Source organism: Pelophylax lessonae, assembly GCF_965119305.1.
Source record: "Pelophylax lessonae genome assembly, chromosome: 6".
Classification (NCBI taxonomy): Eukaryota; Metazoa; Chordata; class Amphibia; order Anura; family Ranidae; genus Pelophylax; species Pelophylax lessonae.
The window spans coordinates 215,501,531-215,516,971 of record NC_138773.1 but is presented as its reverse complement, the minus strand read 5'-3'; the positions used below and the strand labels follow the sequence as shown (position 1 = coordinate 215,516,971).

General features: G+C 40.8%; 2 protein-coding genes across 14 annotated transcripts in view; one reads left to right on the top strand and one right to left on the bottom strand.

The window, feature by feature from the left end:
• Nucleotides 1-12,452, bottom strand: part of MAP2 (microtubule associated protein 2) — a 321,972-nt gene extending 309,520 nt beyond the window's left edge. For 9 of the 13 annotated variants that reach the window (XM_082262368.1, XM_082262379.1, XM_082262378.1 and 6 more), the window contains exon 1: nucleotides 12,395-12,452. The gene's annotated coding sequence lies outside the window, so the exon portion shown is untranslated. The other 4 variants (XM_082262375.1, XM_082262377.1, XM_082262372.1 and 1 more) reach the window with 3 other exon arrangements.
• Nucleotides 12,453-13,791: 1,339 nt separating this feature from the next.
• Nucleotides 13,792-14,522, top strand: LOC309559240 (translationally-controlled tumor protein homolog). The gene has a single exon (XM_082262459.1). It carries the CDS (start codon nucleotides 13,893-13,895, stop codon nucleotides 14,406-14,408), a length of 516 nt encoding a protein of 171 aa, XP_082118585.1. The 5' UTR covers nucleotides 13,792-13,892; the 3' UTR covers nucleotides 14,409-14,522.
• The last annotated feature ends 919 nt before the right edge of the window (nucleotides 14,523-15,441 follow it).

Below are 15,441 nucleotides of genomic sequence, written 5' to 3'. Positions count from 1 at the left end.
AGAGGCCACACACGCTGGCCTCAGTATGGCGGCGGTTCCCCATCCGGAGCAGACATCATGGAGGTATAGGACAGAGCTGACACAAGGTATTTTCTTGGACATAAACTGATTCAACCTTATTGTGCTAACCAATACCAGGAGCCTATAGAATATACTTTAAATACTATGTTATTTACGTCCACTCCAGGATACTGATACACCATTACCTGCTGGTATACTTTGCTGGCTTTTTTCCACTGAATATATCGAGATATGCTTTCATAGTGCAATGCTTGGTAAGACATGAGGCCCCCTCTGGCAATCCACACTTTTAACGACTATTCCTTTTGTATCCTATTGCATGTCTCCACACAGTGTTTCTGGGGGTTGTATATTAGATCTTATCACATTTTACCTGGAAATATATCTTTCGCTCTATAGTCCCCTATAGTCTTTTTGACTATATTTGATATTTAAATAATCATTAATTGATGTACTATTATGTCCTTACCTAGGTGGCACCTAGGCTCTACTACCCCTGGGCTAATCCTTCCTTTTTAATATCGAGCTCTGTACCTATCCATGAATGTCCCTTCGTTATTAACTATTATGTTTCTGCGGTGACGTTTGTCCTGCATAACAAACACACAGGTATGTATAAAACCATTTGCCTACCGGTATCTGTACCATCTACTGATACCCAGTATATAAATTGTTACTGTGTGGTCCCCCACATGTGTTCTTTTGGGAGACTTCCGGGGTGCATTTTCCGTTGCGCCCACGGGGTTTTCACCGCCCGCCTGTTTTGCATTGACCTAACTTGTGATTGGATACGTCACCATGAACATGCATGTAGTTCCCAAACTTTAGATGTTATTTATATGACACAATTTTGGAAATAATTTGCATTATCAGTAATGATATATTTTTATTCCATACAGAATTATGCATTCTAATTACAAGCAGGCTCCAGACGAAGCTTCTATATGAGGCGAAACATGTTGAGCAACTTGAGCAATCGAACTACTACTCTTTGTCACCATTACCTGAGTATATAAACATGTATATATAGTCGCATTCTGTGACTATTAGCATTCAATTATGCATGACATTTAGTAGAACTGCTGTATGTTACCTACTTGACTGTTCAGCCAATTCTGGTTTCAGTCAATTTTATTAGACCTTCAATTTTCGTTTTGTGATTCATTTGTTTTTTCCCCCTCTAGTGTTATGTGTTATGGAATTTGAATAAAATTGTTCCTTTAAGTAATCTATGTGCCTGGAAAATCCTTTCTTCCCAATCTTCCACAATTTTCTATGTAGTAAACTTTAGGATTGGCACGTTTAATATTAAACTTATATGCTCAGATTGCTGCTATCTGATGGCATTTTTTCATTGAATATGATTCCATAAGCGATCACATGCAAGTGGACACAATTCGCTGCTTAAAAATGAAAAAATACACAGAACACTTACACAGAGTCGGAAGAAAAACAGCGTCAATCAACAACCACCAATCATAGAAGTAATCAAAGGAGTTAGGTAGAAAGACGCATTGACATCACAGACAGGAGCTCTAACTGACGCGTTTCGTCATATCTGGGATCATCTGGGAGTTAGATTCCTGTCTGGTCATTGCGCTTAACCCCTAGGCACTAACCTAGGCACAGAAATATGCAGCCTCTCGGCGGCTGGGCCTTAGCAACAAGTGGGCGCATATTTGCATGCATTAGTGCAGATAGAGCTGTGCCGAGAGTGCGTGCCCTACGCACTCCAGCAAAGTGACCGGCAGCTCACAAAAGGCTCCCGATCGCTTGTAACAATCAGGAGTTTTTCAATCATGTGACCACCATGACAGCCAATTACAGTGGTCACATGGTCACAAGCCCTGCCCCGACTCCTGAAAATACCAACTCCTTAAAGGGCCAGCGGGAGCCAGCGCAAAGGGGTTAAATAGAAATAGCAACCAATGGAAATTCTAAATCTCATGTCTCTGACAGCTGTCACCCAATTCACTAGGGTCCACATGATCCGCAGCTAATCGCCAGGAATCCCTGCTGAGTCTCCCACATGTAATCACTAATGACCCCATTTGCAAGTGTGAATGGGGCCTTAAAGGGACCCATTATCCCATGTGTCCCCTAGTGAATTGTATTTTTAAATATATAGAGAATGCTGGTGAAAAGGGTAGCCCATTTTTCAGCCTGTGGTTTGGGAGTGTTGTAAACAAGACTGAAGACCAAGCAGGGTATCAAGCCCAACCAACAGTGGTTACATTTAGTTTAGTTAAAATCGTTTTTTAAAACGTATCTTTGAATTGTCTCTATCCTTTACATGCAATGGGGTTTATTTACTAAAGGCAAATCCACTGTGCACTACAAGCACACTGCAAGTGCATTTGGAAGTGCAGTCACTGTAGGTCTGAGGGGAAGATCTGAAATGAGGGGAAGCTCTGCTGATTTCTATCATCCATTTATGTGCAAGCGAAAATGCTGTTTTTTTTTTCCCTTGCATGTCCCCTTCAGATCTACAGCGATTGCACTTCCAAGTGCACTTGCAGTGTACTTGTAGTGCACAGTGGATTTGCCTTTAGTAAATAAACCCCAATGTATGCATGCAGGTAACTCTAATCGCAAAGGAAAACAATAATTACTCATTTCCCAGCTGTCATTTTTTAAAGAATTACATAATGAAAGCTAACATGTGACTGCTCAAATGTATGTGTTTATAATGCCCACGTAGAGAACAGATAACCATTACATGAGCCAATATCCATAAGAATAGAGAATACCAACTGACAAACAACCTGTGACATCATGCTCTGACAACAGAGGTATCGCTTGTTTTTACTGCATTCACTGCACTCCTTATAATGTTTATGGATGAAGTCAGCAAATTCGGCAGATATAAGCATGCAGGCAATGTGCGAACATCAACATTTGTATAAATAAGTACTGCATTTATTTGTCATCTCCTTGAATGCTGGTCAACAAATCTGAAATATCATAATTATTGTCATTATTCCACAGAAAGCGACAGGATGACCTGGAAGCTTTTGTTACTGTATAAGACAGATGCTGATTGGACGTTTTATTTTGAAAGCATAAAGGTTAAGCGCTGAGCATTGCGGGGTGTACCAACATGGCCTCCACCACCTTCCTACTGCTGGTGTCCAGTTTCTTTCAAAATGTGACATCAAAACAGAATCACAGATGTCAATATACTATATTTATTTATTTAGGCTCACTTTATTGCTAAAATTACTCTGAAATTCAAGACGTAGCTGGGTGTAGTAAGATATCCGCATGGGTGTTCTATCAGATTACTGCTACCTGTCAGATCATGAAGTGTTTGGAACGCATAGCGTCATGGAACGCATTGCTCATGCGCAGTAAGTATTTTTTGGTTGGAACATGACTTCCGTTGCACGATCTGACGGGTAGCAGTAATCTGATAGAACACCCATGTGGACATCTTACTACACCCAGCTACGTCTTGAATTTCAGAGTAATTTTAGCAATAAAGTGAGCCTATATAAATTAATATATTTAAAGGGTGCTTGGACCATAGCCGCAAGGGAAGCCTTTACCTCAATTTGGCCTCCATCCAAGGTACGTGACACCTGCACTGGGCATGAGGATGCCAAGGGATAGTGCACTACAGGGGTAAAGGGGACCACAGTTTTCCAGAGAAATGTAGGATCAGGTAAGTAAATGCTTTTTGTTTCCCCCAAAGAGGCCTTTAACCTTAGCAGTATGGGCACAGCCCCACTGCAAGGGAGAATATTTAAGTTCCCTGGAGATGGGCTTTGAGGCTCCATGCACACTAGTTTAAAAAAACACTGCTCCTAGAGAAGTTACGGTAAGCGTTTTGCCTGTAAAAGCAACTAATGTTATCTTATGTGTCAATGTACATTAGGTAGTCTAGAGACATTTTTTAACCTCAGCGTTTAGGGGCCGAAAAAAAACACTTTTGTTTTGCTTTTTTGAGAGCTTTTTTCTGGCAGAAAAAAAACTCTAAGGCCCCGTTCACATTGCAGTGACCCGACTTGCCGGGGCGACCTCATAGGTCGCAGCGCGCTGCTCGCCCTGCGACCTCGGAGCATTGAAGTCTATGCAGGTCGCTCCGGGTCGCCCCAAATGAGCTCCGGACCCTTTTTCTAAGTCGGAGCGACTTGTGTCGCTCCTATTAGAACGGGTCCGCAGCTTCTCTATGGAAGGCGACCTACGGCGACTGAGGTCGCCTCAGTGTGAGCGGGGGCTAAATGCTCCAAAATGCTAAATGCCCCTAAACACTAGTACAAAAATGCTCAAAACTTGTTTTTTTTTCTGCCAAGACCACTGGGGTTTTTTTAAGCTAATGTGCATGGAGTCTGAGTTGCCTGACTATGCCAAACCAATTTATATTCTGTTATCATAATATTAGTCAGTCTAGTTCAGAAAGTCATATAAAGAGAGTTGCAAGCTTTCTTCTAAGCCCCTTGCACTATTTAGCAAAACAGCAGTTAGACAGTGAATCCGTTTGGTAAGAGTTAAAACCACAAAGCTGTGAGCTTCAATGAACTCTCAGGGGAATACTGATTGGACCAGTTAGAAAATCTGCCCAATTCGCTGTAAATCTGCTTAAGATATACTTTACTAGGCTGACACAGTCTGCCAATATCTGTAATCTCCTCCCTCTCCTCTCCACATTGACAAAAACTTTTGAGTTCGGGAGAGCTAACCTTGCATATTTATGGAATAGTCTGCAGTGCTCTTTATATACAGCTCTGTAATTAATACATCATTATTTATTTATTTATACATGCAGTGTAAGTGCCTGCATTTGCTTGGTATCAGCTTCTTGCAGTCCCTGTACAGTGGAGAAGAAGTGGAAGAAGCAGCACAAAGATCCAATCAGTTCATGTGCCAACAAGGAGCATGCTGAAAGCAGAGTGACAAAGAAATGAGCTGCACTAGTTCTCCATTCACTGTCCAGTCACAGACAAGGAACAGTTAAATGACAGCCTGGGCTTAGAGGATTATTATGCTAGCCGTCATTTATCTGGGAAGGCTGAGGGGGCGTAAAAGAAGTATGGCAGAGGACGGGTCCATATTTAAAGCGAGTTGTGCTTTTTTATATATAGGCAGAGCCTAGGGAAGATGCTGTTGAGAGGAGGACTGCTTTAGAAGACAGAGGAGCAACTCTGTGAATCTCTGCTGTGAAAGCTGATACACAGTCCCACCTACCTAGCAGCCTTGCAAATCTGTTTTTTAAAGAGGAATTTTTAAAGTTATTTTCGTTTTTTTATAAGCCTTTTATCTGGCTAATAAATATGTTGGATTTCGGAGAGCACTATGTTGTTTCCCTTGTCTTTTTGAGCGGACATCTGCTGCTTACTTCAGGATTCCTAAATGTGGTTCCGAGAACTGCAGTGACCTTAGCCTTATCCTGGCTTTTAAAGAACAAGTGTGTGAGACCTTACTGAGTTTGAGGTTATCTTTAGAAGGTGAGAGTGTGCCCTTAGGGGTGGTGGTGGAATTCACCTGAGCACAAGATTTGATCACTAAAGAATTTAAAGACGCATGAGCCCTTTCTCAGGTCCCCTGCCGGTGCTCCTGGCTCCTCCCCCCTGCTGACTGCCCCAAAAGCAAGCTGCTTGCTATGGGGGCACTCGTGCATGCTCTATCCTGAGCCAGCTCTGTGTGTCCATTGACACACAGAGAGCGGCTTGGCCCCACCCACCCCCTGGTCTCTACTCACTGGCTCTGATTGACAGCAGCAGGAGCCTGCCTCTTTTTTTATATATAGGCAGAGCCTAGGGAAGAAGCTGTTGAGAGGAGGTCTGCTTTGGAGGATAGAAGAGCAACTCTGTGGATCTCTGCTGCGAGAGCTGATACACAGTCCCAGCTACCTAGCAGTTTTGCAGATCTGTGTTTTTTAAAAAGAAATTTCAAAAATTGAGTGCAGTAAGGAGAGAGCCAAGAGAACCGTTGCTCTTGTGTACATCGCTGGATCGAGATCTGGCTCAAGTAAGTATAAAGGGGGGGGGAGGCTGATGCCGAGAAGGAGCTGTATGCAGAAGGATTTTTACCTAAATGCATAGAATGAAAATCCTTCTGCCTTTAGAACCACTTTAAAGTCTATGAACCGCCAAGGAAGGATTATGATATAGTTGCACATTCATACGTTCATTATTGTGTTTGGGACATTATAATTTGTTTTTCACAGATTTTTTTTGAACACTATTGATACAGTTGTGTACGGGTTCATTATTATTATGCTTACACAGAATTTTGCTGATTACTAATTTTCACATGATTTTACGATTTACAGTATATGTATGTTTAGCACAGCATGTTGGTGTTTATGATTAAATATTTTATCATTAATGGGCTATTTGTTTTTATTATTTATTATTTTGGCTGCAGCTGTGTTTTAATGTTGATCTACCAGTAAAATATACAATAACGTGAATTCATAGATCACATATCACATCACCATTATTATTATTTTATGTAAGAAAGCACCTATGTCTGGCTATAAACAAAAAACTTGGTTTCTGAGCTCCCTGCTGAGACCCCAAGCCTCGGCAAAGGCAACGTGGTCAAATGGGTAAATGCAAGATCAGCTTAGTTAACCAGGTCCCCAACCTATGTCTAAAAGCTGGACAATACTTAAAAAAAAACAATTGGTAAAAAATGTGGTAATATACTGTACTTACTGTACCTTACCTCCGACTGTACACTTACTCTATATTTACTGTACCTTATCTCCAACTTATGCCCCAGCACCTGGGCGAGGATGACGTTACTATCCTTTCCGATAGGATTCTGGGAAATACCGAGTAGTCCAAACTTCTTGAGAAGATGCTACTGCACTGTGCTGGACCGCAATCTCATGAGATTTGGGCTACTTAGCATTTCCAAGATCTTCCAGGAATAATGGTGACATCATCCCCTGCAGTACAAAAGCTAATTAATTAACTAAAGGTTTTTTCTTTAAATTTACTGCACTGATTTCAAATAGGGGTGGGGGGAGCAAGATGCAGACTTTGCTTGTACTTCAAGATCTGCTTTGACTTGTGTTGTTTATATCTCAATGCAGCTCAACTTTAATGCTAAACTCTAGGAAAACAAATAAAAAGTTAATTGGGCCTGTGTGGTCACCTCTAATGATCGCTATGTAACATCTGGAGGACTGCTGGGGATGTTAAGTAGTCAATAGTAATCAATGCCACATACAGCGGTGATCTTCCAGGTGGTGCTACACCAACTTCTCTCCTCTTACAGTAAGTAAATTAGGTAATTTGTTAGGCATCTACTCCATAAAGAAAAGTAATTTATTATTTTAATGAACTATCAACAACAATTTAAGCATCCCTAGTAGAGAAGAGCTTGGGTTCAGCCGAAACCTGGAAGTTAGCTGTCACTGCTCAGCCAATGAGCTGCGGGTGGGAGATTCCCTTCCCCTGCACATACATAAAAGGCATCATTGACCTAATAGGGGGAAATGGCCATATTAAATCGATGATGTTAAAAGCATCATCCCCTTCCATTCTGTATGTTAACTGCGGGGCAGGAATATCCCTCCCACATCTCATTGGCCTAGCAAGCACAGCTAATTTGCGGGTTGCATCAAATTTGCGAACCCAACCTCATCAGTAATCCACAACAGCCCTCCACAGATTACATAGCAAGCATTGGAGGATCCAATCCAACTTTTAAAAATCGATTTTTCCTGGAGTTCAGCTTTAATAAATACATAACTGCATTGTTAGTTATTTTTTATTACGTGAGTTCAAACTATAATTATAGACATGCACACTTTCCATCACACACCCACAGACGCGGTTTCATTCTTCACACAATTACTTTCATTATTCCACCTTTCTTTCATTACTTTATATATTTCAACATTTTTAAATGCAGTCAATATAGCAACATGCAAACCTGCACTTTTAGGAAGCATAGGTTTTCTCTTTATGCATTGCTACCTTAGCTTTGTACATCATTCTTAATACTGATTTTATTTATTTAAAATAAAATATTATTGTGAAAGAAGAAACAGACTGCAAAGGACAGCAGCATCCATACAACTAGTAGGAAAACTGGAACCCTGCTAGGTTTTTTTTCATCCCATTGTATGAGTTGTGTGTGGCCACTGCTCTTCAGTGAACTGTCATGCATAACTAATATCACAATGATGCTTTCTATGACTGGAACAAGAACCAAGAAGGCACTTCTCCAAGCAAGCAGTGTTCATATTCCAAGACAAATATTTTATGCATCATTCCTCACCCTTTGTTCCTTTTCTTCCCCCCACCTTCCTATTTATCCAGAAAGCTGGCAAGGCCAACATTCTCTTGCTGTCATGACAAAGCAGAACATCCATGCCATATGAAAAAACTGCATGATCTCACAGTTTAAAATCCTCAACGGTCTTCTGCATATTTCCCAGTTTATGGTTGCTTTAGATAATCTGCCATTATATTTAATGAATATTATCAATCTACAATATAATATGACAGATAAGCTTTGATCACGTATCTACCCCACCCTATAGTTTTTAAAATGTATACATAAGAAAAATGTATGTGACAATACAGCAGTATTTTTCATGCCTGCATTATACACAGCATGATCTGAATACATATACTTTTATTACTGTTTCTCTAATGGTGAATGACATGAAACAAACAATGCTAGTAAGAAATGAGTTTGAAACCCAGATGGATTTTCAGATGGCAAAATGTTTCTGAACCAGCAATAACATTTGTGGTATAGAACACATCAACAATCAAATGGAATTGTACTGTATAATAAACATTCATAAAAGTAACATTAGGATTATAGACATTAAGGCAGCAAGAAGCAATCGTGAACATATGCATGTATTGTGCTGGTTCTATGTCTTTCTACAACAGGTGACTGAAACAATGGATTCTGGACATCAGTTATTAAGTGTGACAACAATGTAATTTAATGGAAAAAATAGGAATGTGTTCATATCTTTAAAAAAAAAAAAAAAAACATTTTAAGGAGATCACGTTTCTAAACTGTTTATCATTAACCTTGCCTATACTGACAGTTTAGTTGATAAAATTGAATTCTGGTACTGAGATAGATAGATAGATAGATAGATAGATAGATAGATAGATAGATAGATAGATAGATAGATAGATAGATAGATAGATAGATAGATAGATAGATAGATAGATAGAGATGGGTGGGTGGGTGGGTGGGTGGATAGATGGATGGATGGACAGAGGAAAAGATGGACAAACAGACAGATGAACAGATGAATGAAAGTGTGGATAGAAGAATGGATGGATAAAAGGATGGATGGATGAATGGGTGGATGGATTTATGGATGTAGATAGACAGGAAAGGCAGACAGATTGAACTAATGGGTGGGTAGGAGAATGGATGGATAGAGATAAATGGATAGCGGTAGATAGATAGATAGATAGATAGATAGATAGATAGATAGATAGATAGATAGATAGATAGATAGATAGATAGATAGATAGATAGATAGATAGATAGATGGATGGATAGATATGATAAAGAAGGGTGGGTGGATAGATGGAAGCATGGACAGACAGACAGATGAATAGATGGAAGTGTGGGTAGAAGGATGGATGGATGGATGGATGGATTTATGGATGTAGATAAATAGACAGATGGATCTGATAGGTGGGTAGGAGAATGGATGGATAGAGATAGATAGATAGATAGATAGATAGATAGATAGATAGATAGATAGATAGATAGATAGATAGATAGATAGATAGATAGATAGATAGATAGATAGATAGATAGATAGATAGATAATAAAGCTGCTTGAACACTCTTTGCAGTACGCTAAGTAATTTGTCACTGTCATACATGCCACACACGTTAAACTGGATCATTGGGTTCCACCCCCACACCTGCAGGGACCATTACAAAGGCAGGGCTGGATGCTACATGGGACTAGTTAGAAGCAGTCATGGATTAGGCTTAATTTTATTCTCTGAGCATGCGTCTTTTATTATACCCAGCCTGTGAGGGTGCTTGCCTTTCTTTGTCTGCTGCTTGCTTTTCATCAAACCGCTGATCTGGAATATTCTTAGCATTACACAGTGCCCTAACAGATACCATTTAAACAGCAAGAACCTCATATGTTAGATAGTAAAACCCTTTTTTTATAATATTTGGAAAGGAAAGATCTATAATACCATTTTATGTTTTGTAAGAAGGGACACTTGCAACTGCCTGGTCATATTTAGAGGTGATAATAAATAGCATTATTATTTTTAGCTGTATTATAAATGGCTCAATCTGCCTAATTCACAAGCAGATTGGAAATGCTAGTACCTGCAGTGCATCCCTTCCTGCATATTCTCTGAACATCTGTGCTGCATTTTATCCTCACTGTAAAATCAGACAAGTGGAAGTTACATGGATCACTAGGTTTTATATTCAGAGGCCTAATGAAAAGAGATGTGTTTTAAAAATAACCTCTGGCTTTATGTACTAATGGTAATAAATCTTTTAAAAAATGGTCTCTGGAGGGCAATTCATCGTTTTGTGCTCTGGCACTCTGACAAAGTACAGCTGATATTTAACAGCATCCCAAGCACAGTTTTAAATTAAATAGACAAGAAAAACATTTGCAATGAACTAGGGCCATGCCATACCAAGGAATGATAATTCTGAAAGGTTTTATAACTACCTTACCTCCTGCGCAATTTGCATTGGCAAAGTAAATAGGATAAGTAATGCCTCTTGGTAATTGTTCCTGTCAATCCTTCCTCCATGGTTCTCATTGCATACTATACTGATACAACCCTCATCCATTTTGTGGCCACTGCAGTAACTGGTATATATGTCCCTATAGTTGAGTGTAATGTATGATTAGGAGAAGCACTCATTACCTTCTACTGCACAATGCTATATGAATATCTCTCAGATCTGTCAGTGTGTATCACTGCTGCACTGCAGGCATAATGCGCCCCAGGCTGGGGAGGATGTATAGATGAATTGCAGGGGTAGCAAGCAATGAAAATACCTCTATGTGCACTATAGCAATTATTAGAGCCTATAGATAGAGTGGCACACTCTGACAGGCAAAAGTTTTGTGGCATTAGTCATATATCATGTCAATGGATTGAAAGCTACTGCAATGCAGACAACCAGTGCCCAGGGATTTGGAAACAACGGGCAGTTGATCGCATAGACTTGTAAAAGGGGTCACTACAATCCTCAAGGTTTGAGCTATGTCCCATTTTCATCAGGATGACAAAAAAAGCCAATGCTTATTAACAGGTGGCTACAATGGAATACTACAGTTCTTTGTGAAGATAGAGATATAATGACATTCAGTGCCTGCTGTTTGATACATAGGCTAGGCAAGTTGCTGTTTGCTTCATTTTGAGATGATTAGGATGATGGGTAGCAGGGGTAAGGAGGGGGGGGGGGAGCTGTGGGTAACAAAAGAGTACAGCTGTCAGTTAGATGGGAGGCTATATATAGGGGCTGCAAATCTGTAGAAAATAGACATATATAGGAGGTTCTGGTGTCATTTACTGACAAGACCGATACAGCAGCATCAGGAAAAATGATCCTGGATATAGAGATAAAGAACGCATATATCCTACACACATGGATGGGTGGCTGCAGCAGGATGCTGAACAATCATGTGACTGCTACAGCTTTCAATTCATGAATGAAAGGATGACCATAGTGTTAGCTCTAAGGGGATCTGTATATTATAACAAGACAAAGCATGATCTGCATAATATAATACTGCAAAGCATGATCTCTGTGTCATAATACTGCAAAGCATCATCTGTATATTACAACACTGCAAAGCATGATGATTTGTATGTAATAATACTGCAAAGCATAATCTGTTTATTACAACACTGCAAAGCATGATCTGTATGTAATAACACTGCAAAGCATGATCTGAATGTAATAACACTGCAAAGCATGATATGTATATTATAACACTGCAAAGCATGATTTGTATGTTATAACGCTGCAAATCATGATGTGTATGTAACAATACTGCAAAGCATGATCTGTATGTATTATAATACTACTGCAGAGCATGATCTGTATGTTATAACACTGCAAAGCATGATCTGTATGTATTTATGTATTATAATACTACTGCAAAGCATGATGTGTATAACACTGCAGATTGTGTACTAGAGCAGTATTGAATATTAGATACCTTGCTGTCATCAGGCGGAATTCACAAAGCCTGGCTTAGCACAATGATAAGAATGTTTCTTTCACCAATGTGGCTGTAATGATCACCTCCTATTGTTGTACTCAGCTGACACTGTCACTATACTGTATTGGGGGCTCCTGATGATTGCGGTATAGTTATGTCTATGATCCTTCTCCCTCCCGGGATATGTACTCAGAGGACGGTACTCACCGGACCGGTCTGTCACCAGCTGCACCATTCGGGATGCTCAGATCGCTTTGATCAGCTGCGGCTTGGAGAAGCCAAGGATGATGCCAGCACCGCCCACTATTATCATAACCACACCCTCTTTCCAGATATTCTAGCTGCAAGAAAGCGTCCCTGACGACTAGACACCCCTCCTACTCCCACCCAGGAAACGCCCATAGGCTTTAACCCCTTCGCGGCCAGATCACTTTTCATACACAAGCTAAAATATCATTATTGGCTTTAAAATGTACTAAGGACCGCTAAAGCTTTTAATGAGAGCAGGGGAGCTATAGAATAAGAATGGGGTACATCCTAATTTTATGTCACATTATAATATCATCAGGATCCTGGCAGTGCAATGCCTTACAGGCTGCAGAGTAATAAAAATAAAATAAATGCACATTTATTTACAATGCAAAAAATGTTCATTTTTTTTTTTTTTTTTTTTAAAGGTGAATGTATCCTATAAAACGAATGTAGCCATCTGCGCAATTATTCCACCACTGTATCTATATGGAGGGGTGCCATTGTCGCCCATCAGGCTGAACTTAAAGTAGAAGTCAGACATGGGAGTAAAGCCGACCGATCGGCCGTCTTTTGTCCCCGGGCTGTTGTGCCCGCTGAAAAGTGCAAAAGACTGCGCACGAATTTTGTCCGCCGACTGCAGAAGTGATGTCATGTGATGGTTAACTTATCCCTGTGTTTTTTCTTTTCTGAGCATGCCCAGTCTTGCAAATCTGCTGTCTGTCGGCCGAATTCTGTACTGACTGGCGAACAATCGGCCGTTCTGGTGTCGGCCAACAAAAATTTTAATGCTTGCACGACAGATTCTGTTCGGCCGAAAGTGCGCTGTCGGCTGTCGGAAGCATCATACTAACAAGCCGAAAATCGGCCGATCGGTCGTTGGCCGAATCTTTTCGGCCGACAATCTGCACGTGTGTACGGGCCTTAAGTCACACATGTGCAAGTCAAAAGCAAGTCTCAAGTCTTAACCTTCAAGTCTCAAGCAAGTCCCAAGTTACTGTGGCGAAAAGCAAGCAAGTCAAGTCGAGTCCCTGCTAGAAGTCAAGCAAGTCATTTATTTTGGTCAAGTCACAAATCAAGTCAAAATACTGATCTACCCCAATTTTCACCTTTAAATCAGTTAAAGTCTGTGGTGGTTTTGTTTTATTTTCAATATTAAGAAAACTGCTTAGTGCTTTTTTTTTTGGCATATTAAAGAAACACTTTGAATGCCCAAACAGCTCAAAATCCTTTGTCCGGTCATGTTTCAACACCACAGTCACTAAAAACATGTTAAGTATTTCCATTGTTAAACAGCCAGTGTCCTAAAAATCAGAACACACTGAGGTGTTTTAAGTGACTGTGGTGTCATGAAGCAAGCGAGGCGCTGACTCGTTCCTTTTTTCTCCCCACCCTTAGCCGGAGCTGAAGCTCCCGTACACCGCTCCGGGACGCCGACTCCCTATCCATCGCCACCATGATTATCTACAAGTGTGTCATCAGCAATGACGAAATGTTCTCAGACATCTACCCAACAAAAGAAGTCTCTAATGGGCTGTGTATTGAAGTTGAAGGAAAGACCATAACCCGAAGAGAAGGTGACATTGATGAAGCTCTTATTGGTGGCAATGCATCTGCTGAGTGCGCAGAGGAAGGAGGTGACGGTGTAACAGTATCAGGAGTTGACATTGTGATGAACCACCATCTTCAGGAAACTGGATTCACTAAGGATGCATTCAAACGATATATTAAAGACTATATGAAAGCAATTAAAAGTCATCTAGAAAAGAACAATCCTCAAAGAGTGCAGCCTTTCATGTCTGGAGCAGCAGAGAAAGTCAAAGAAATTCTTGGCAACTTCAAAAACCTGCAGTTTTTCACAGGCGAGTCAATGGACCCAGAGGGTACGGTGGGCTTTTTGGATTATCGCGAGGATGGTATAACCCCCTTCATGACCTTCTTCTTAGATGGCTTGGAAAGTGAAAAATGTTAACCATTTGGATCATTTGATGCAACCAATTGCTGCTGAATCATTCATACCACACCAGGATTAAAGTCTTATGACCAACTCAAACTGGACTGTTATCAAGCTTCATTTATTTCAACCTAAATTATTGGAGTGGAGACATCTATTTTAAAACTTTTTTGTCATTTAGTCCAAATAAAATAATCATACTCCAAAAAAAAAAAAAAAAAAAAAAAAAAAAAAAAAAAAAGAAACATAACAGGCACAGTAATTTTGCTTTAACACATCTTGAGAAAATGCAAATGTAGCACCCTACAGGTAGGTGCTAGGTAAATTTATAATGGGCCTTGCCTGCCTAACAGCAGGGCTGTGATCTGTTTAGTTAGGGTGTCAGGGCTTCCAGATGTGCCTGCTGAGGGGAGAAGTATCCCCACTTACTCCTGTGAGAGGCTTCTCAAAGGGCAGTGTGGGAAGCCCAATCAGGGGACACATCCCAGCTTGTAACTACCCCAGAAGGCAGATTATTCTGGGAGTGGGTATAAGTTTGGGGGTAAGTGTGTGGCACGGTGTCTTTGGCGGGAGCAGAGTCCCAGGAAGGAGAGTGCGGCTGTGTCTCCTCCTGTCAGAAGAAGGTGGATGTCTCGGGTGTTGCCTGAGAATCCAGAGAGTGCTGAGTTGAGCTGAGGGGATACGGTGTGCCGAAAGCCTACACAGGTCGTGAGTACTGAAGATTGTCCCTGGGGGTCTGCCTAAAGTTAGAGGGGACCACTCCGGAAGAGGTTCTGGCATCCAGTGTCAGCTAGCTATAAAGGGGTACCTAGGTTGAGGACCTACAGAGGGGGTACATAGACAGTGGACCCTAAAGAGTTCAAGGTTAAAGGGGGCACTTGCAGTCTGGGCCCTAAAATACCCATCATTGCTGTCAGTAAAGTAAGCCTCATTGTTGGTGTCAGATCCCCCACCTCTCTCGACAGTCTGCATGCAGAAGAGGGAACTGTATTACTGCAATAATGCCACAAAGTTCTACCCCAATGCAGACACCAGAGCACTACAGACCCCC

What these genes read in the sequence shown, in the direction of transcription:
- LOC309559240 (XM_082262459.1), top strand. Translation starts at nt 13,893, where the DNA reads ATGATTATCTACAAGTGTGTCATCAGCAATGACGAAATGTTCTCAGAC.